Source organism: Protopterus annectens, chromosome 1.part0 (genome assembly GCF_019279795.1).
Source record: "Protopterus annectens isolate FY-2018-M chromosome 1.part0, PAN1.0, whole genome shotgun sequence".
In the NCBI taxonomy this organism is placed as follows: domain Eukaryota; kingdom Metazoa; phylum Chordata; order Ceratodontiformes; family Protopteridae; genus Protopterus; species Protopterus annectens.
The window spans coordinates 1020284152-1020307579 of NC_056725.1; the positions used below are offsets into that span (position 1 = coordinate 1020284152).

General features: G+C 44.7%; 1 protein-coding gene across 1 annotated transcript in view; it reads left to right on the forward strand.

Annotated features, from left to right (window-relative positions):
• DDX1 (DEAD-box helicase 1) overlaps positions 1–23428 on the forward strand; it is a 1380291-nt gene that overhangs the window by 552617 nt on the left and 804246 nt on the right. The window contains exon 15 of the mRNA XM_044064805.1: positions 14987–15085. Coding sequence (XP_043920740.1) covers positions 14987–15085 — 99 coding nt within the window. The remainder of the gene's footprint in view (positions 1–14986; positions 15086–23428) is intronic.

The window sequence follows — 23428 nt, forward strand, 5'->3', positions numbered from 1 at the left end:
ACATAAGACAGCCCCGTAGAGCACCTAGTCCAACTTGGGACCTCAACTTTGTTTTGGAAAAATTTACTTTATCTCCTTTTGAGCCAGCTAGCACAGCAGGATTAAAATACATCTCTTGAAAAACTGCTCTGCTCCTCGCAATAACATCAGCACGATGAGTTTCAGAATTACAGGCACTATTGGCAGTGGAACCTTTCCTCATTTTCCACCAGGACAGGGTGCCTTTAAGAACTAACCTTACATTTATGCCAAAGATGGTGTCAAGTGTGGCTCTAAACCAAACTATTCACTTACCAACTTTTTATCGGACTAAAGGGGAGAGACTACTGCATTCTTTGGACATTCATAGGCAGATGTTCATCGTGTTACCCTGCTGCAGTCATCACACTTGGGTTATCCGGTCATCAGGCGGTCCTGCAGTCGGCCGGATTTCCAAAGTCTTGGTACGACGTCGGTTGCTGCTGCCTCATCCCTGACGTCAGTGCGCCAGGGGTACATATATTGCAACCAACGCCATTTTCTTCTGTCTTTCTTGCCGCGAGGTGCCCGAAGCAGAAGCAGCTCGCAAGTGCCGGTCGGCCAACTCCTGAGATTTTCGAATTCGAATTTCAGACCGAAGTCTTCTATAAAGCTAAGTACCCTGTTGGGGAAACTTTTCTTGCCTCAGACCGATGTCAGAAAAAGTTAACAATTGTATTTCTTGTGGGAAGCAAATACCTCATAAGGATTTTCATTCTTATTGCATACCTTGCCTAGGCCCTGATCATGACGTCACTTCTTGTCGTTTTTGTGCTAGATTTAATAAACGTGCTATTAAAAGACGATTTGATTTCGCACAACACTTTTTAGCAGAAAATTTAATTATAACATGCCGTCGGAGCTATCGACTATCGGCGTGCACAAAAAGCACAGGGATAAGGATCGACAGCCTAGGCCTAAGCCCGATTCCGAGGCCTCGATTGATCCGGTCTCCGGTTCTCCGGTTATCAGTGAGGCTCCGACGCAGCCTCTGACTACCGCAGTTCAGGAACCAGAGACCACTATGGATATTTTGACGGAATGTACTAGGCCGACGCAGCCCTTTACTTCAGGCCCTACCGACGATTTACCTTCCAAGGACGTCGGTACTTCGGAAACACCATCGCCTTCTGAAGGCGTTTTCAGACCGACGACTCTTACAGTCAAAACGTTTTCCAAATCGAAGACTCCTTCCAAATCTAAAAAGGCTTCACTTCAGTCTCCTGTTCAAGGCCCTATGCCTAAGAAACAGATGCTCAAGATGGCTGATTTCTCTTATCAGGGGTTCTCAGCCTCCTCCTGACAAAAGGCCTAGACAAGAGGAAGAATCTGTTTCCTCTGAACAACTGTCTATTTCTTCGGTTTCCTCTGAGGACCAAGACTATTCCTTCTCTCCTTATGAAGATTCTGATGCTGAGGACTCTATTCCCTCAGCTTCCCCTCCAGAAGATTACTCTTTTGGGGAAACTTTACACACTGTGAGGGAACATTCACTGGGAAGGTCAGGATTACTCTGATTCCAAGAAAAGGCTCAGAGACTTTCTTTTACTCCCCCAACACAGACCTCTAGCCATCCCTCCTGTTTTGGACATTGTGGATGATGTCTAGAGTCCAGTTTCAACCCTGACTCTGCCTCCTGCCCCGGCCAAACCTGACAGATACTACAGAGTACCTGATTCCCACAAATTTCTTTACAAAAGCCCAGTAGCTGACCCAGAGACTATCTCCCAGGGTCCCAAGGGGGCTAAGGCTTCCATGGCTAAAAATCCAGTACCTTCTGAAAGTGATTCAAAGCATTAGACAGATGGGGGAAAAGGTTTACACCTCAGCCACTTTAGCTATGAGAGCTCTAAACTGTCAATTTCATAGGCTTAAGTATCAACAATTTCTGATCTCTCAGTTAAAACAAAAGATAACCACCCTCCCTCAACAATCTGAATTGAAAGAAGTACAGGATTTGTTGCACGCCACTGAGCAGGTGGGTAAACACACCTTACATTGTGGGTTTGATTCTTGAGGCCTCCTGCAGAGCAGCTGTCACTGGTTCAGTTATACGTAGGCATGCCTGGTTCAAGGAACAAAGTCTGCCTGATCATGTTAAAGCAAAACTACTAGATGCTCCCTTACAGCAGGATGTTCTTTTTGGTGTTAAAGCAGAAGAAGTTTTAAAGAAAATGGAAGATAAGGCAAAATCAATGCAGACAGTCAAAGATTTCCTACAGGTACAACCCCCTCGCTTCAGCAGAAACTGGCCAACAAAAAATTGGTCCTTTCCAGCCTCTGACAGGCCTCAGAGGGGTAAATGCAGGCGCCCAAGGGGCAGAGGACAATCACAAGCTCAGTATAAACCTCGCCAATGGGGCACTCCAACCCAGAAGTGAGGAGAAGACCGGTTTCAATCCACCAGAAGGCAAACTCAATGACTTGCACCTCAGCTGGCCAAACAAAGCTCTTTTGTCAGCCCCCCCTGGGGGGAGAATTAGCACTATTTGCAGACAACTGGCATATGTTCACAAAGGACAAATGGGTCCTAGACATAATTTTACGAGGAGACAGATTCCAGTTTCACACCTTGCCAATAAAATGAGGAATGCCATACCTGCCACAAAATCAAAGGGCAGAGGCTCAAAAACAAATTACAGCTCTCATGGCCATGAGAGCCATTCAAAGGGTACCAACTCAAGAGCAAGGCCAAGGATTTTACTCAAGACTCTTCCTAGTACCCAGAAAAGAAAATGCTTGGAGACCACTTCTGGACCTTTCAATTCTCAACACTTATTTACAAGTTCCCAAATTCAAGATGCTAACACTACAGCAGCTACTTCCCATGTTGGGCAAGGAAGCATGTCTGGTAACGTTAGACCTCAAGGAGGCCATACCTGCATGTCCCTATCAGACAAAGTTGCAGAAGATACCTCCGTTTCATTGCAGGTTAGACTCATTATCAATTCTCTGCACTGCCCTTTGGCTTATCTACTGCGCCCAGAGTATTCACAAAATGCCTGGCACCAGTAATTGCATATTGCAGACAAAGAGGAATTCAAATATATCCATACCTGGACGACTGCCTCATCCAAGCAGAAAGAAAAGACATTCTTTTACAACATCTGGCTTTTGTGAAGCATCTACTAAATTGTCTGGGATACACAGTAAACGAAAAGAAGTCAAAACTAGTACCCTCATAAAAAATGACATTCCTGGGTGCCAGCTTGGACACAACGGCCCAGAAGGCTTATCTTACCCCAGACAGGCAATTACAACTGACTCAATATTTCAGGACAATGGCAACAAAGACCCAATTAACGGCAAGAAAAATTCTGCAGGCTTTGGGCTTCATGGCATCTTGCATTCTGATAATACCATTTGCAAAAATGCATATGAGGAAACTACAATGGTACCTAAAAAGCGTATGGTCTCAACACAGCCACAGCTTGGACACAGTGATATCTCTCATTCCCTGCCTTCAACAGGAATTTCTATGGTGGGCACAGGCATGTCACCTCAACAAGGGTCAGCCTTTCACCTTGCCCCCACCCAGGTAAACTATCACAACAGATGCTTCAGACTATGCCTGGGGGGCACACATGGCAGGGCAATGCATTCAAGGCCTATGGACTGCAGAACAAAGAAAACTGCACATAAACCAAAAAGAGATGCTAGCTGTACAGAAAGCTCTGACAGCCTTCAAGGTTCTACTACAACCTGGACAACTGGCAATAAAGACGGACAACATCACAGTAATGTGGTACATAAACAAACAAGGGGGCACACATTCCTACCCTCTTTCCAGGCAGGCAATAATCTTATGGAACACCGCTCTCGCCTACCAAGTCCAGTTACAAGCTCACTTCCTGCCAGGACAGAAAAACACATTGGCAGACTACCTAAGCAGAAATATCAAGTATCCCCACGAGTGGAAGCTAGACTCACAAATATTTGCAATGATAACTCAAAGATGGGGCCTACCAAATATAGACTTGCTTGCCAGTCCTCAAAACTACCAGCTGAAAAAATTTTGTACAAGGACATTCCACCATCAAGCTTGGAAAGTGGACGCTCTCTCCTTCAGTTGGAAAAACCTGACAGCATATGCCTTTCCTCCATTACCTCTTCTCACAAAGGTTCTTTTGAAAGCCAAAAAGGAGAAACCTCGAATGATTCTCATAGCCCCACACTGGCCATGCCAGCACTGGTACCCGCTATTGAAGAATATGGCTCACAGTCCACCATGGATATTGCCTCAAATACCTGATTTGCTCACGCAGCAGGACAAGCAGATTCTACACAGCCAGATCAAAACCTTAAACCTGGCTGCATGGCAAATAAATTAAGCAGCCAACCAGCTCTTCTTTCACAAGCAGTGCTGGATGTTATTCTAGAAGCCAGGAGGCCAAGCACCAGGAAGGCTTACTTGGACGAATGGAAAAGGTTTTCTGCTTGGAACCAAGCTAAGGGCCAAGACACAACTCTGCCTCATATGCCTCACATTCTGCAGTATTTAGCTGAGATGTTACATAAAGGACTTTCCTTCTCCTCAATTAAAATCCATGCTTCAGCTATTTCAGCTCACTACGACACAAATCCACCTTTATTTTCAAACCCACTCCTAAGGCAGTTCCTCAGAGGGGCAAAAAACATTAGACCACCTAGAAGAGCTCCTACACCAACATGGGACCTCAACTTTGTTCTGGAAAAACTAACACTACCTCCCTTTGAACCAGCTTTTTCTGCAGACCTTCAGTTCCTATCACGGAAGACTGCCCTGCTACTGGCAATAACTTCTGCTAGGAGAGTTTCAGAATTACAGGCTCTTATGGCAGTGGAACCTTTCCTCATTTTTCATCAAGACAGAGATGTTCATCGTGCATACAGCAGCAGTCATTACAGATGGGGTTATCCTGCCGTCAGGCGGGTCCTCGGTCGGCTGAATTCCAAAGTCTAGGTCCGACGTTGGTTGTCGTCGCTTCTTCCCTGACGTCAGTGCGGCAGGGGTATAAAAGAGGCAGCCGATGCCATTTTCTTCAGTCTTTCTTGCCGCGCGGTGCCCGAAGCCGAAGCAGTTCGCAAGTGCCGGTCGGCCAGCTCCTGAGATTTACGAAAAGACCTAGATTGGAGGAAGACTACCCTTCCTCAGACCAGGCTTCTATTACCTCAGAACATTCTGAGGACCAGGATTATGCCTATTCCCCTTTCGAAGACTCTGATGCTGAGGAGTCTGTTCCCTCGGTCTCCACACCTGAGGACTACTCTTTTGGGGAAACCCTGCATACATTGAGGGAACACTTTCACTGGGAAGGCCAAGATTACTCAGATTCCAAGAAAAGGCTCAGGGAATTTCTACTGCTCCCCCAGCATAGGCCCCTGGCTATCCCTCCTGTTTTAGATATTTTGGAGGATGTGTACGCAGAAGCCAGCCTTAATCCAGATTCTTTACCTCCAGCCCCTGTTAAACCAGACGGATATTACCGGGTCCCTGATTCTCACCAGTTCCTTTATAAAAGCCATACTGCTGACCCAGAAACTATTTCACAGGGTCCCAATGGAATAAAGGCCTCTACTGCTAAAACCCTTTACCTTCAGAGAGAGATTCCAGAGCATTAGAAAGGTGGGGGAAAAAGGTGTATACATCTGCCACTTTAGCCATGAGGGCATTAAACTGTCAATTCCATATGTTAAAGTACCAACAGTTTTTGTTATCCCAGTTAAAAAGCAAAATGACACAAACAGAACAACCAGATTTGAAAGAGTTGCAGGATTTGTTGCATGGTGCAGAGCAAGTGGGTAAACATACCTTGCAGTGTGGTTTTGATGCTTTAGAGGCCTCATGTAGAGCTGCTGTCACGGGTCTGTTATCGAGACATGCTTGGCTCAAAGAGCAAACCTTACCAGATCATGTCAAAGCAAAGTTATTAGATGCACCACTTCAAAAAGATGTATTGTTTGGTGTTAAAGCTGAGGAGGTACTAAAGAAAATGGAGGAAAAAGCGAAATCTATGCAAACAGTGAAAGATTTCCTGCAGGTATAACCTCCACGCTTCAGCAGAAACTAGCCTTCAAAAAATTGGTTCTTTCCAGCCACGGACAGACCTCAAAGGGGCAGACACAGACGCCCAAGGGGTAGAGGACAACCTCAAGGATCTTACAGAGCAAGACAGTGGCAAGCACCAACCCCAAGAGGTGGAGAAGATGGATCACAGTCATTTAGAAAACAGACACAATGACTTCCCCCTATGCCTGCCAAGCAAAGCTTTAATGGCAGCACCTTTGGGCGGAAAACTGGCATTATTTTCAAAAAACTGGCATATTGTTACAAAAGACAAATGGATTCTGGACATTATAGACAGAGGATACAGGTTCCACTTTCACACCCTTCCAAAAATGAGAGGCATGCCAAACCTGCCACAAAATCAAAGGGCAGAGGCACAAATCCAAATTTCCGCTCTCATGAATATGAAAGCGATTCAAGAGGTACCTGCAAAAGAACATGGTCAAGGTTTTTATTCCAGACTATTCCTGGTACCAAGGAAAGACAAAGATTGGAGACCTATCTTAGACCTATCCATCCTAAACACATACCTACAGGTGCCAAAATTCAAGATGCTCACATTACAGCAGCTTCTTCCCATGCTGGGCAAGGAGTCTTGGCTGGTAGCACTGGACCTCAAGGAGGCATACCTGCATGTCCCTATCAGACAAGATTGCAGAAGATACCTCGGATTTCTTGCAGGTTCAACCCATTACCAATTCTCTGCATTGCCCTTTGGCTTATCTACTGCGCCCAGAGTGTTTACGAAATGCCTGGCATCAGTAATTGCCTTCTGCAGACTACAAGGAATACAAATCTACCCATATCTGGACGACTGCCTGATCCAAGCAGACAGCAAGGACATTCTATTGCAGCATCTGGCGTTTGTAATAAAACTGTTAAACTTCCTGGGATACACAGTGAACAAAAAGAAATCAAAACTAATACCTTCTCAACAGATAATTGTCCTGGGTGCCAGCTTAAATACAACCACCCAGATGGCCTACCTCACGCCAGACAAACAAGGGTAACTGTCTCAATACTTCAGCAAAATGGCAACTTTCACCAGACTATAACTGCAAGGAAAGTCCTGCAGGCTCTGGGATTCATGGCATCTTGCATCCTACTAATCCCATGTGCAAAGCTGCATATGAGGAAACTACAGTGGTACCTAAAAAACATATGGTCTCAACACAGCCACAGCTTGGAAACAATTATACCACTCATTCCATGCCTTCAAAAGGAATTTTTGTGGTGGGCTCAAGCATGCCAAAGAAACACAGGTCTCCCTTTCTGTGTACCTCAAGCAACTCAAATCTTCATAACGGACGCCTCAGACTACGCCTGGGGAGCACACATGGCAGATCAGTGCATTCAGGGAAAATGGTCCCAAAAAGAGAAGCACCTACACATCAACCAAAAGGAGATGCTAGCCGTGCAAAATGCTGTTATGACCTTCAAAGACCTACTGCATCCAGGCCAGCTATTGATAAGGACAGGCAACACCACAGTCATGTGGTACATAAACAAACAAGGGGGAACTCATTCATATACCCCCTGTGCAGGCAAGCCATGACCCTATGGAACACAGCACTGGAATTGCAAATTCAACTACAGGCACAATTCCTGCCAGGGAAGGAAAACACACTGGCAGACAACCTAAGCAGAAATATGACAGACCGACACGAATGGAAGTTGCATCCTCAAGTTTTCTCAAAGATAACTCGGGCATGGGAACAGCCAGACATAGATCTATTTGCTACTCACAGAAATTACCAGTTGAAAAAATTTTGTTCAAGGACCTATCATCCACAGGCCTGGAAAGTGGACACACTCTCTTTCAATTGGACAACATTGACAGTCTATGCCTTCCCGCCTCTTCCTCTACTGACCAAAGTTCTATTAAAAGCCAGAGCAGAGAGGCCACAAATGATTCTCATTGCTCCAGACTGGCCACGACAACACTGGTATCCGCTCCTAAAGAGCCTGACACACTCCCCACCATGGATCCTACCTCTAGTCCCTCTTCTGTTGTCCCAGCACAACTACAAAACCCTTCACAGCCAGCTCAAAACCCTAAATCTAGCTCCATGGAGAATACCTTAATTTCCCAACAGACTCTCCTCTCCAAGGAGGTGCAGGATGTCATCTTGGAGGCCAGAAGACCTTCTACTAGAAAAGCCTACTCCGCCAAATGGAAACGATTTTGTTCCTGGAATCAAGAAAAGGGCCAGAATCCTTGGGTAATAAATATACCTCAAATTTAAAGTACCTAGCTGAGATGTTAAACAGTGGCCTTTCCTTCTCCTCCATGCAGATCCACGCTTCAGCCATTTCTGCACAATACAACACAGACCCTCCTCTATTCTCACATCCTCTATTAAGGCAGTTCCTCAGAGGGGCAAAAAATATAAAACCCCCAAGGAAACCACCAGTTCCAGCTTGGGACCTCAACTTCGTATTGGAAAAGCTGACCCTGCCTCCCTTTGAGCCAGCTTCTTCAGCAGAGCTACAATACTTGTCATGGAAAACAGCCTTCCTTCTGGCTATCACCTCAGCACGCAGGGTTTTGGAACTGCAGGCCCTCATGGCTGTGCAGCCATTCATCATTTTCCATCAGGACAGAGTTTCCTTACGAACCAATCCTACCTTCATGCCAAAGGTAGTATCCAGTGTAACTTTAATCAGACTATCCACTTACCTACCTTTTATCCAAATCCACAGAACAAAGGGGAGAGACTACTACATTCCTTGGACATTCACAGACAACTTCGTTATTACTTGAACAGAACAAAGCCATTCAGGAAATCTGAGCAACTCTTTGTGTCCTATGCTACAGGTGCTCAAGGAAAGGCTATTTCCAAACAGACAATTTCAAAATGGATAGCCCACTGCATACGCTTTTGTTATTCATTTCATGGACAATCTGTGCCTGCATACATCAGATCCCACTCCACCAGGGCCACAGCTACCTCTGCAGCTTTCCTCAGGGGGGTCCCTACCAAGGACATTTTGGAAGCAGCTGCTTGGAGTTCAGTGCACACTTTCTCCAAGCACTACCACCTTCCACTATACTCAAAATCTAGAGCGGGCTTTGCCACAGCAGTCCTGCAGGGCATCCTCGCTCCTCCTAGTTCCACTTAGTGCCTACCACCCTTACTTAGCTTTGGGATTCTACCCATCTGTAATGACTGCAGCTGTATGCACGATGAACATAGTACAGTTTTGTACCTACCATAAATGTAGATGTTCGAGTGCTCATACAGCTGCAGTCCAGGTTCCCCCCCTCCGTCCCCTCTTAGGACAGGCCTTATGACAAACACCTTTATCATACAACCTATTTGGGGTATTCTTTTATGGTGTATTTGCTTGCAACTACTGTTTTTTGATTTATCTATATTGCACGTTTGCATAACATTATGTTTTGCCTTCCTTCTGGGGGCACCTAACATCTGGGGCAAGAAAAACTGAAGAAAGTGGCGTTGGCTGCCTCTTTTATACCCCTGCCGCACTGATGTCAGGGAAGAAGGGACAACAACCGACGCCGTACCTAGACTTTGGAATTCGGCCGACCGAGGACCCGCCTGACGGCAGGATTACCCCATCTGTAATGACTGCGGATGTATGAGCACTCTAACATCTACATTAATGGTAGGTACAAAACTGTACTTTTCTCTACGCACTAATCCTTCCTTCATGCCAAAGGTGGTTTCCAGTGTAGCTTTAAATCAAACCATCCATCTACCCACTTTCTTCCCCAATCCACAGAACAAAGGTGAGAGACTCCTGCATTCCTTGGACATTCACAGGCAGCTTCGATATTACTTGGATAAAACTAAGGCTTTCAGAAAAACTGACCAGCTCTGTTTCCTATGCTACAGCTTCTCAATGGAGGCCCATATCCAAGCAAACCATTTCAAAATGGATAGGCCATTGCATACGATTCTGCTATACCCATCATGGGAAACCAGTTCCTCCTACCATTAGATCCCATTCTACCAGGGCTACAACTACCTCTACAGCCTTTCTCAGGGGGGTTCCTACCAAGGAAATTTTAGAAGCTGCAACTTGGAGTTCTGTACACACCTTCACCAAACACTATCACTTTCCTCTTTATTCTAAGTCCAGGGCGGGCTTCGCCACTGCAGTCCTGCAGGGCCTCATTGCCTCCTCTAACCCTTTATAATGCCTCCACCCTACCTTAGCTTTGGGACTCATCCCAAGTGTGATGACTGCAGCAGGGTGAACACTCGAACATCTACATTTATGGTAGGTACAAAACTGTACTTTACGCTTCTACTTTGACAAAACCAAAGCTTTCAGAAAATCTGAGCAATTATTGGTAGCATATGCTGCGGGAGCACAGGGAAAAGCCATTTCTAAACAGACCATTTCAAAATGGATAGGACATCGTATACGTTTTTGCTATATACACCATGGGAAACCTGTACCTAGCAGCATTAGATCTCACTCCACCAGGGCAACAGCCACTTCAACTCACAACTGCCAACTACAGAGATTCTGCACAAGTACTTATCACTCACAAGCATGGAAAGTGGATGCTCTATCATTCAACTGGAAAACCCTAACAGTTTATGCCTTTCCTCCACTGCCTCTCCTTCCCAAGGTACTCCTAAAAGTCAGACAAGAGAAGCCAAAAATGATTTTGATTGCCCCAGGAAATTTTGGAGGCTGCAATTTGGAGTTCATTGCACACTTTTACCAAGCATTATCACTTACCTCTTTACTCTTAAGTCCAGAGCAGGCTTTGCCACTGCAGTTCCGCAGGGCCTCATAGCCACTCCTAATCCTATTTAGACTCAACCACCCTACCTCAGCTTTGGGATTCAACCCAAGTGTAATGACTGCAACAGTGAAACACGATGAACATAGTTGTGTACCTACCATAAATGTAGATGTTCGCGTGTATTCACTGTTGCAGTCCAGGTTACCCACCCTCCATCCCCCTTTCTTTGCTGGGACTTATCTATACTTCTCTATCCTATACAACCTATGTGGTGTATTTGCTTGTACATGAAGGTATTGTTGTTATTTTACTGTATGTTTTTATAAGCAATATGTATTGCCTACCTTCTTGGGGGCACTTGATATCTGGGACAAGAAAAACTAAATAAAATGGCGTCGGCTGCTTCTTGTATACCCCTGGCACACTGATGTCAGGGAAGAAGCGACAGCAACCGACGCTGGACCAGGACTTTGGAATTCAGGCCGACTGCGGGTAGCCTGCCAGCAGGATAAACCCAAGTGTAATGACTGCAACAGTGAATACACTCGAACATCTACATTTCTGGTAGGTACACAACTGTACTTTATCTGCAAGAAATATTATGCAGGCTTTGGGCTTCATGGCATCCTGCATTCTACTAATTCCATATGCGAGACTGCATATGAGGAAACGTCAACGGTACCTAAAAAGTGTTTGGGCTCAACATTAACACAGCCTGGAAACAATAATTACCCTCATTCCCTGCCTGCAGCAGGAGTTTGGATGGTGGGCGAAGGCTTGTCACCAGAACAAGGGACAGCCATTCACTTTACCCCCAGCCAGGCAGATATTAACAACAGATGCATCAGATTATGCCTGGGGGGCCCACATGGCAGGAAGATGTTTTCAAGGCACATGGTGCACAGTGCATCTGCATATCAGTCAAAATGAGATGCTAGCTGTTCAGAATGCCCTGACAGCCTTCAAGGACCTACTTTATCCGGGACAACTACTGATAAAGATGGACAACACCACGGTCATGTGGTATATAAACAAGCAGGGAGGCACTCATTCTTACCCCCTTTGCAGACTGGCCATGACTTTGTGTGACACAGCATTGACTTACCAAGTGCATCTGCAGGCACAATTCCTGCCAGGAAAATAAAATACTCTGGCAGACGAACTAAGCAGAAACCTCATGGATCCCCACGAGTGGAAATTGGATCCACAAGTCTTCAGCATGATAACAAGGAAATGGGGATCCCCAGATATAGATCTATTTGCTTCTCCTCACAACTACCAACTAAAAAGATTCTGCACAAGGACTTATCACAGACAAGCATGGAAAGTGGACGCCCTATCTTTCAGCTGGAAAAACTTAGCAGTGTATGCCTATCCTCCACTGTCTCTCCTCCCCAAGGTACTCCTAAAGGTCAGACAAGAGAAGCCAAAGATGATACTGATTGCCCCAGACTGGCCCCACCAGTACTGGTATCCAATCCTAAGGAACTTGACTCAATGCCCGGCCTGGACCCTGCCTCAAATACCTCGTCTACTGTCCCAAAAAAACAATCAGATCCTACACAGCCAACTCAAGACCTTAAATCTGGCAGCATGGCGGATAATTTAGTCATACAAAATGCACTTCTCACTAAAGCTGTGATGGATGTCATTTTGGAAGCCAGAAGGCCTAGTACCAGAAAATCTTATGCCGGAAAATGGAAGAGATTCTGTGCCTGGAGCCAGGCACAAGGAATTGACACAGCTGTACCAAATATTCCTCAGATTTTACAATACTTAACTGAGATGCTGGGCAAAGGCCTATCCTTTTCATCAATTAAAATTCATGCATCTGCCATTTCGGCTCATTACAATACAGAGCCACCAATCATTTCTTATCCTTTAAGGCAGTACCTCAGAGGGGACAAAAACTTAAGGCCTCCAAGGAAATCACCAATACCTGCATGGGACCTCAATTTTGTTTTGGAAAAACTCACCCTGCCTCCTTTTGAGCCAGCCGCTACAGCTGATATAAAATTTTTATCTTGGAAAACAGCTCTGCTCCTAGCAATAACATCTGCAAGATGAGTCTCAGAGCTACAGGCACTCACGGCTGTGGAACTTTTTATCATTTTTTATCCAGACAGGGTTTCTCTGAGGACAAAACAGACATTTCTGCCTAAGGTAGTGTCCAGTGTGGCCCTTAACTGTCTACTTTTTATCCAAACTCACAGAATAGTGTGGCACAGTGGTGCAGTGGTTAACATTGTCGCCTCACAGCAAGAGGTTCTCTGGTTCTATTCTCGGCTGGGGTGCCTTCTATGTGGAGCTTGCATGTTCTCCCTGTGTTCGCGTGGGTTTCCTCTGGGTACTCAGGTTTCCTCCCACATTCCAAAGACATGCATCTGGAGCATTTCTCCCCAGGCCTCTGCTGAAAACAGGCTCTGTGGAACCTAGTCGGACATTCCTGGTCAACAAATGTTAAATAAATAAATAATTAAATAAAATAAGGGGGAGAGAATTCTGCATTCTTTGGACATACACAGACAGTTGCGCTTCTACTTGAACAGAACCAAAGCTTTCAGAAAGACTGAGCAGCTACTAGTGGCATATGCTGCAGGATCACAAGGAAAGGCCATCTCTAAGCAGACTATTTCAAAGTGGTTAGGCCACTGCATTCGTTTCTGCTATTCACAACATGGCAAGCCAGTGACTAAGGGCATTAGGCCACATTCAACCAGAGCAGCAGCCTTCCTCAGGGGAGTACCAACCAAAGACATTTTAGAGGCTGCTACCTGGAGTTCAGTGCACACCTTTACAAAGCACTATCATTTACTACTCTACTCTAAATCCATGGCAGGCTTTGCCACTGCAGTTTTGCAGGGCCTCATAGCCGCTCCTAATGCTATTTAGCTCCAGCCTCCCAACCATAGCTTTGGGATTCAACACAAGTGTAATGACTGCAACAGTGAAACACAAAGAACATAATACAGTTGTGTACACTTACCAGAAATGTAGATGTTCGCGTGTATTCACTGTTGCAGTCCAGGTTACCTACCCACCATCCCCCTTATCTTTGCTGGAACTTATCTGCACTTCTCTAATCTATACAACCTCTGTGGTGTATTTGCTTGTAGATGATATTTTGGTGCATGCATGTTTTATTGGCATATTTTTAGCCTACCCTTTTGGGGACACCTGACATCTGGGGCAAGAAAAACTGAAGAAAATGGTGTCTGCTGCATCTTGTATACCCCTGGCACACTGACGTCAGGGAAGAGGTGACTGCAACCGACGCCGGATCTAGACTTTGGAACTCAGGCCGATTGAGGGTGGCCTGCCAGCAGGATAACCCAAGTGTAATGACTGCAACAGTGAATACACTCGAACATCTACATTTATGGTAAGTGTTCACAACTGTACTTTTTCTAAAGAAGAAAATTCCGTTGTTACTTACTGCAGAAGATAATGTAAAATGACTGATTAGGCAAGTGCCGTCATCTGTCAGATAGGTACTTGTGTGACTAGCCATTATTAAGACATGTAATGTGGCTAATTTTTAAACTTTTTATTTTCTCACAGTGTACTTTCTTGTGTTTTGGCCTTTTACAGACTAATCTCTATTTGGTTTCTGAACATAATGCTGAGTATCAAGTTATTAAACTGAGTCTATATCATTTTATCCAGGGTTCATTGCCCACATACGTTTGTACATCGAACTTTATACAGCGAATGTTCAGTTCAATGAATTACTGTCCCAGGGAAAGTAATGACTTCCCAGCATTTGTATTGTTAACACAAAGCGCAGTATTTTAAACCCCCCCCCCCCCGCAACTATATATACAAACTCTGAGATCGCACTACAGTGAGGAAAGGGGCAAATTTCTGATTCTAGGCAAGTCGTTACTTTACCTGGGAAAGTGATTAGTTGAACTGAATGTTCATGGAAGTGAGCATTCGCTGTTTAAGGTTCAGTGGACAAAGGTGTATCGTAATTGAACTTTTGATAATATGACATCCTATTAAACTACATTTATAATTTTCACCTTTTTGCATTTGAGTTTTGTGTGATTTATCTATCTATATTGAAATATATGTTTGTGCATATATTCATGTTATGAAGTGTAGAGAACAAGTAATGTATTATTTCTGTTGAAATTGGAGCTAGAAAGTGTGTATCTTTGTTTCCTTAAAATATTTTATTGCTTGCTTTGTAGGTTGACATTGTTGTGGGAACACCTGGTAGAGTTGATGACCTGATCTCAACTGGTAAACTTGTCTTGTCCCAAGTGAGGTTTTTAGTCTTGGATGAAGCGGTAAGTATACTGTATAACCATGGGTAATTGGACAGCTTTTTTTTTTTTTAACGCTACTTCTCTAGGGAAAACTTTGCAATGCTTGTCTGTAGTGCTTGATGTGTTGTTTTTTGAGGTAAACAAAATATTATGGATATAATATGGTCATCATTAAGGGTGTTGCTTTTTGAGAGAGAGTGATGTGTCTTAATGGGGAATAATAAAGGGACTGGGTAAAGTTTGTTCACTACTAGTATAGTGAATTTGTTCTCTGCGAGTACAGTAGAAAGCTGGTAGTCCACACCCTGCTATCCTTGGCTTCTACAAAACAAGCAGAACATTTATTTCTGCTCACTTCGTTATTTGCTTTTCTGCTGATCTTCTTTTAGGAGTCCTTTACAATAGCTAGGATCTGGAAGTTCTCTTAGTATGTATGCAGTGTGCCATTACGGCATGCAGTATTTAATGGAATTTTCATTGCACCATATCAGTATCTCTCTCTCCTTTTTTATTTTTATTTTAGTAACAAACGTTAGGCTGCAAATTGTATTTCCATTTTAGCAGTTTCATATGCATCCATTCTGGTCTTCCATTTCATTCTGTCACCGTAACAGTGTTTGTCATATAGGTAACAGTTGTCAGTTTTTCCCAGAGCATTTTTAGGATGCATATCAAGACTAATAAGTATGATTCAAAATGTTTTCAGCTTCACACACATTACAAATTTGCATTTCATTGTCTTTGTTCTTGGGGTAGATGCTGCATATATATTCATATTCTTAAATGCCCTTGTTTTCATGCATTCCAATTTATCATTGTCATTTTTCATCTCTGTCTTGTAGTCAGTACAACAAAAGCTCTTAATAGAGGTCTTTCATTTACCCTTCTATATTTCCTATAGTGTGTGTTTGGGGCTTTTCCCCTCGGGTCTCCACTGAAAAAGGGTAATTCTTACCCAGCTGGACCAACCCGGTTAACACATGCAAATAAATAAATGTGTATATGTAAAGTCACATAGACAAATCAATTAGTAAAAACTACAAGGAAAAATCTAGCCAAGCTAGAGTTTTCACTGTGTGATAAATTAAACTTCCTGGAATAGAGACCCATGGGATATATGCATATGACCGCTTAAGGGCATTATTTCAGCTATATGGCTTCTGAATGTCCATGATTTTTTCCTTTTTAAGTCTTTATAAACAGATTCAAGCTAACAAAGCCAAATGCCACTAGCTGTAGTCAGGCATGTTTCGGCCTTCTTATGAGCTCGTCAGCACGGTATAAGTGGACTGTTTTGGTTCGTAGGTAGGTATTAGACTAGTGGCCCAAGGGCCTAAGTAAGCCTAGCCAACAAGGTTCCCTGGCTTACGCCACCCAAGAAGGTTATTTTCCTGTACCCCTGTTGAGCAGAGCCACAGAACTGATCCCTGTGGTGTATTTCCTATTTCCCATCCACTCAAGGTTTTTCTTGAAGAGTGCTAATGAGGAACTTTGCTTGACATAGATGGGTAGCTTGTTCCAGAGTATGGGAAGTCTCTGGGACAGGAATCTATCCCTCCAGCATGTCCTGTTTATTGTGGTGACAAGATTTAGGTCTCTAGAGCATGTAGCTCAGAATGGTTGGGATTTCTTTAGGTGTAGCATGTCCAACAGCTCTGAGTGTGACATAGCTTTATATGTTAGGCAGAGATCACCTTGGAGTAGGTGATATGCTACGGAGTAAAGCTGGAGTTTTTTTAAGACGGTCAGTGTAGGGCATCTGTTTGAGGCCAGTAATCCTCTTTGTGAGGTATTTCTGTGGCCTTTCCAGCTGCTGCAGATGTCTTGTGAGGTGCATTCCAAAAGGGGCGTTGTACTCTATAATGGGTCTAATGAGTGTCGAGTAGAGGGGAACAATGACCTCTTTTTTTTTTCCTGGATGTGTGAACCCTTTTGTGATGATGTGTGCCACATAGAAGGATTTCCTGACTACTTTGGCAATGTGATTGTCAAAGAAGAGACTACTGTCCACCTGGGTCCCAAGGTCTCATCACACATTCGGCGTTAAGTAGACTGCCGCCTATGTGGTAGTTCATGGGTACATAGTTTTTACCAAAGGGGATGACGGTGTACTTTTTGGCATTGAGCTTGAGGCCATGGCTCTGACACCAGGCATCTGTCTCAGTGAGGCCCTTCTGTAGGATGTCCACATCATTTGGGGACTCAACTGTGGCTCCTAGTTTGCAGTCATCTGCGAACTTCTTTAGCCAGAGGCCTTCTGTGTTAGCCTGTACTTCAGAGAAGTAGATGCTAAACAGGAGAGGTCCCAGGACTGAACCCTGTGATACTTCATTTGTCACTGGTTTTAAGACAGATTTGGAGTCTGCAACTTTTACAGTGTGGGTTCTGTCAGTGAGCCAGTTAGCAACCCATCTTGTGGCGTAGGGATTTATAGCTAGTTTAGTGAGTTTAGCTATAATTCCAGAATGGGGGATGGTGTTGAAAGCCTTGGCGAGGTCAAGATATAGGCTGTGTGAACCACCTTACCTTCATCTACAGCTTTGGTTACTGCCTCAAATAAGTCAGTCAGGTTCTGCCTTTCACAAACCCGAACTGGGTGGGGTCCAGAGTGGAGGTTACCAATGTCTTTGTTTATGAGTTCCATGATAAGTTCCATGGCCATACAGACTAGGCTCGTCAGGCTAATAGGGCGATAGTTTCTGGGATCACTGGTGGCTCCCCCTTTGTAAAGTGGGATAACTCTTGCTGTGCACCATTCAGTGGGCACAAAGCCTGATGTGAGACTGATTGAACATGGTGCTTAGGTGGGGAAGCCAGTTCATTCTGAAGTTCATGTAAAACACAGCCTGGGATGTTGTCCGGTCCCATGGATGCTGTGTTTTGGCTTTAGGGAATGCAGCTTTTACCTGTGTAGTTGTGATTACAGGGACTATGCATTCTTTCTGTATAGATATGGGCCCTTTAGAGGGTAAGGGGGTGGGTAAAATGTGCACTGAACCCATTTGCCAGGATGTTGGCAATATCAGTTGGTTCTGTAATTTTCGTGCTGTTGTGCTGTATCTCAAAGCAGATCTGGGTATTGCCATTGAGATTCTTGACATAGCTGTAGAATGCTTTGTGTTGTCCCTAGAATCTGTGGCGATTTTGTTTTCGTAGCTAGCTTTGGAGGCCAAAAAGGGATTTCAGCTTCTTACTGAGGCTCACCAGGGAACTCCTCCACTTATGGGATTTTACTCTCTTTTTGCAACAGTTTTTTCCTTCTGTTGTAGAGTTTGTTTATGGCAGGGGACCTCCAGATTGGCTTCCTTTTTTGGAGGATAGTGTCTTGGTTCTGTTTTGGGATAGCATGATCCATGCACTCGTGTAGGTGCTTATAGAGTACATCTGTGTAGGATTCAGCAGTCGTAACTGTATTGTCCGTCAGCATGGGTGTCATGAAGTTCCCCACATGAAGTTGGCTTTGGAGAAAATTTTTACCGTGGTTTCCTTAATGGGGGCTGGGGGCGCGATGTGGATATCTAGGGTGATTAGCTTATGGTCGGATCTGACCAACAAGGAGTTGATTTAAGGTGTGAAACACCGGTGACTCATGTTTGGTACTGGTTAGGTCTAGGATATTGTTGCCCCTGGCAGGGGTGTGGATAAGTTGATACAGGGCATTGGATTTTATAAATTCCAGAAAGCGTTGTGTGAAGGAGTTGGCACATGAGTAGTTTTCCCAGTTAATGGTCTGGTAGTTGAAATCACCCATTATTAGGATGTTTGGTTGAACCCTCATATTTTCCAGTATATCAAGAAGAGGAGTGGGAATCCTGGGGCATGGTGAGGGATCTGTAGCAAGCTACAATTTGGATTGCAGTTTTGAGCCTCTATTCCGGTAGTTTAAGGTATCACACAGTGTCACCTCTATAATTCAATTGAAAAACAAAACAAAACTGTTAGGGGGGAAAGCTATAAAGATGTTCTTTTGGTGATGTGAAGTGGTGTTTTTGCACCAATTGTACCTTTTGGAATTGTGGCCAAAAAGTTTATGGTCTCATCAGACCATAACACATTATCCCACATGCTTTTGGGAGACTTGATGTATTGTTGTGCAAATTTTAGCCTGGCCTGGATATTTTTCTGTGTAGGAAAAGGCATTTGTCTTGCAACTCTACCCCATAGTCCAGACATATGGAGAATATGGGAGATTGTCACATGTAGTACACAACCAGTACTTACCAGAAATTCCGGCAGCTTCCTCAGTGTTGCTGTAGGTCTCTTGGCAGCTTGCCTGACCAGTTTTCACCTTGTCTTCCCATCAGTTTTGGAGGGACATCCAGATGTTCTTCGTGTTTCACTGTTGTAGTCATCACACTTGGGTTATCTGCCTGCAGGGTAGCCCTCAGTCGGCCTGAATACCAGAGTCTTGGCATTTCTGCATCGGATGCTGTTGCCTCTTCCATGATGTCAGGGGTATAAAACATGCAGCCGATGCCATTACATCAGGTTTTCTTGCCGTGCGGGAGCCCGAAGCAGAAGCAGTTCGCAAATGCCGGGTGGCCACTACCTGAAATTTTCGTTTTTCGAGTTTCAAACCTGAAGATGTTCATCGTGCATACAGCTGCAGTAATCACATATGGGGTTTCTGCTGTCAGGCGGTCCCTCGGTCGGCCGAATTCCAAAGTCTTGGTCCTGCGTCGGTTGTCGTCGCTTTCTCTTCTGATGTCAGTGAGGCCAGAGTATATAAGACACAGCCGACGCCATGTTCTCCAGTCTTTTTTGCCGCGCGGTTCCCGAAGCAGAAGCAGTTCGCAAGTGCCGGTTGGCCAGCTCCTGAATTACGAAAATTTTGGAAACCAAAGTCTTCATTAAAGCTAAGTACCCCGTTGGGGAAACTTTTCTTGCCTCAGACCGATGTCAGAAAAAGTTAATAATTGTATTTCTTGTGGGAAGCAAATACCGCATAAGGATTTCCATTCCCTCTGCATACCTTGTTTGGGCCCAGACCACGACGTCTCGGGCTGTCGCTTTTGCGCTACCTTCAATAAACGCACTATTAAGCGTCGGGCGGAGTTCGCCCAACATTACTTTGGTAAAGCTTTTGATTATAAAATGTCGTCGGACACTCCGACTACGGTTTTGTCCAAAAAACGCAAGGAAAAGGACCGACACCACGCCAAAACAGGCTACACGTGGTCCGGTTCTCAGCGAGACGCCTTTGCAGTCCCTGACTACCGATGACACTCCTTTGGCAGTGTCCTCTGTACCCGAGACCGCTGGGACCTCGGCCCTTTCCCAGACTACAACCGAAGCCTTTGCTAATGTTGAGCCTACTAATGTGGACAGGTCCACCTCCACCCATGGTGTCTTTAGGCCCTCATCTTCTTTTTCAATTAAGGCCTTTACTAAATCCAAAGCAGCCAGGCATCCCACGTGGCCTGTTGCACAGGGCCCATCTCCAGGGCCCATGCCTAAAAAACAGATGCTTAAAATGGCTGAGGATTTAATTACTCTTATCAGAGGTTCTCAACCCCCTCCAGACAAGAGACCCAGAGTGGAGGAAGATTCCCCCTCTTCTGATCAGGGATCCATTTTATCAGAACATTCTGATGCAGAGGAACACTCTTACTCTCCTTTTGAGGATTCCCCTCCTGAGAATTTTTCCTTTGGGGAAACCTTGCACACCTTGAGGGAACACTTCCATTGGGAAGGCCAAGACTTTTCAGATTCCAAGAAAAGACTTAGGGAATTTCTTTTGTTACCTCAACACAGACCTCTGGCTATACCCCCTGTTTTGGACATACTGGATGATGTCTATTCGGAGGCTTGCCTTAACCCGGATTCTCTGCCTCCTGCACCAGTCAAACCTGGTAGGTATTAGAGTACCCAGCTCTCACCAATTTCTCTTCAAAAGCCATAATGCTGACCCTGAAACCATTTCACAAGGTCCCAAGGGATTGAAGGCCTCCACTGCCAATAATCCACTTCCTGCAGAAAGGGAATCAAGATCTTTAGAAAGGTGGGGTAAAAAGGTATATACCTCGGCCACCCTAGCCATGAGGGCCTTAAATTGTCAGTTTCATATGCTTAAATATCAATGGTTCTTGCTATCACATTTAAGGAACAAAATGTCTCAACCTGAACAACCAGATTTAAAGGAGTTACAGGATATGATGCATAGTGCAGAGCAAGTGGGTAAACGCACTTTACAATGTGGTTATGATGCCCTAGAGGCTTCAAGTAGAGCGGCTGCTACGGGATTAGTCATTCGCAGACATGCTTGGCTTAGAGAACAAAACTTGCCTGATCATGTGAAAGCTAAACTTCTAGATGCTCCTTTACAAAAGGATGTGCTGTTTGGTACTAATGCTGAGGAGATATTACGAAAAATGGAAGAAAAAGCCAAATCCATGCAAACTGTCAAAACCTTTTTCCAGGTCCAACCACCACGTTTTAGCAGAAATTGGCCTTCAAAGAACTGGTCCTTTCCAGCCACTGACGAGCCCCAAAGAGGTAGATACAGACGCGCAAGGGGCAGAGGGCAATCACAAGGATCATATAGAGGACGACAATGGCAAACTCCAGCGCCAAGAGGTGGCGAGGACAGTGCACAACAATACAGGAAGCAAACCCAATGACTCCCTCATTTCCATGCCAAGCACGTCTCAGCTGGCAGCACCTTTGGGAGGAAAGCTAGCATTATTTGCAAACAATTGGCATATTGTCACAACAGACAAATGGATCCTGGACATTATAAACAGAGGCTACAAATTTCATTTCCACACTCTTCCAAAAATGAGAGGCATGCCAAACCTGCCACAGAATCAAAGGGCAGAGGCACAACTACAAATTTCAAAGCTCTTAAGCATGAGAGCTATTCAAGAGGTACCTTCTCACGAACAAGGTCAAGGTTTTATTAAAGGCTTTTTCTGGTACCAAGGAAAGGAACCGACTGGAGACCCATTTTGGACTTATCCATCCTAAACACATTTCTACTCGTACCAAAATTCAAGATGCTCACATTACAGCAACTTCTTCCCATGCTGGGCAAGGAGTTTTGGCTGGTAACATTGGACCTCAAGGAGGCATACCTGCATGTCCCAATCAGACAAAGCTGCAGAAGATACCTCAGATTTCTTGCAGGTTCAATCCACTATCAGTTCTCTGCATTGCCCTTTGGCTTATCTACTGCGCCCAGAGTGCCTGGCATCAGTGATTGCCTACTGCAGACTTCAAGGGATACAAATTTACCCTTATTTGGATGACTGCCTGATCCAAGCGGACAGCAAGCATATACTTCTGGAACATCTGACATATGTGACACGGCTATTGCATGCTCTGGGATACACAATCAACAAAGAGAAATCAAGGCTAACACCATCTCAGAAAATAACCTTCCTGGGTGCCAACTTGGACACAAACACCCAGATGGCCTATCTTACGCCAGAAAAACAAGGGCAACTATCTCAGTAAAATCCTGCAGGCTCTGGGATTCATGGCATCTTGCATTCTTTTAATCCCATGTGCAAAGCTGCATATGAGGAAACTTCAATGGTACCTAAAAAACCTATGGTCTCAACACAGTCACAGTTTGGAAACAATACTACCAATAATTCCATGTTTGCAAAAGGAATTTCTATGGTGGGCCCAAATATGTCAAGCAAACACAGGCCTCCCATTCTGCAAGCCTCAAGCAGAGCAAGTTATCACCACAGACGCCTCAGATTACGCTTGGGGGGCGCACATGACGGACAGGTGCCTCCAGGGCAAATGGTCCCAAAAAGAAAAGCACCTCCACATCAATCAAAAAGAAATGCTAGCAGTAATAAATGCAATTACAGCTTTCAAGGACTTCCTGCATCCAGGACAATTACTCATAAGAACAGACAACACCACAGTAATGTGGTACATAAACAAGGAGGAAGACATTCATACCCCTTGTGCAGACTAGCCATGACCCTTTGGAACTTGGCTCTGGAATGGCAAATCGAACTTCAAGCACAGTACCTGCCAGGATTGGAAAACACGCTGGCAGACAAATTAAGCAGAAATATTACAGATCCACACGAATGGAAGTTACATCCGCAGATGTTTGCAGAAATAACCCAAGTGTGGGGGAGGCCAGACATAGATCTTTTTGCCTCCCACAGGAATCATCAATTGGAAAAGTTTTGTTTGAGGACCTTTCATCCAAAGGCCTGGAGAGTGGACGCCCTTTCCTTCAGTTGGACAGCATGGACAGTTTTTCGCATTCCCACCTCTGCCTCTTCTGCCCAAGGTACTTTTGAAAGCAAGAACAGACAGACCGAAGATGATACTGATTGCTCCAGATTGGCCAAGGCAACACTGGTACCCATTGCTGAGGAGCCTAACACATACTCC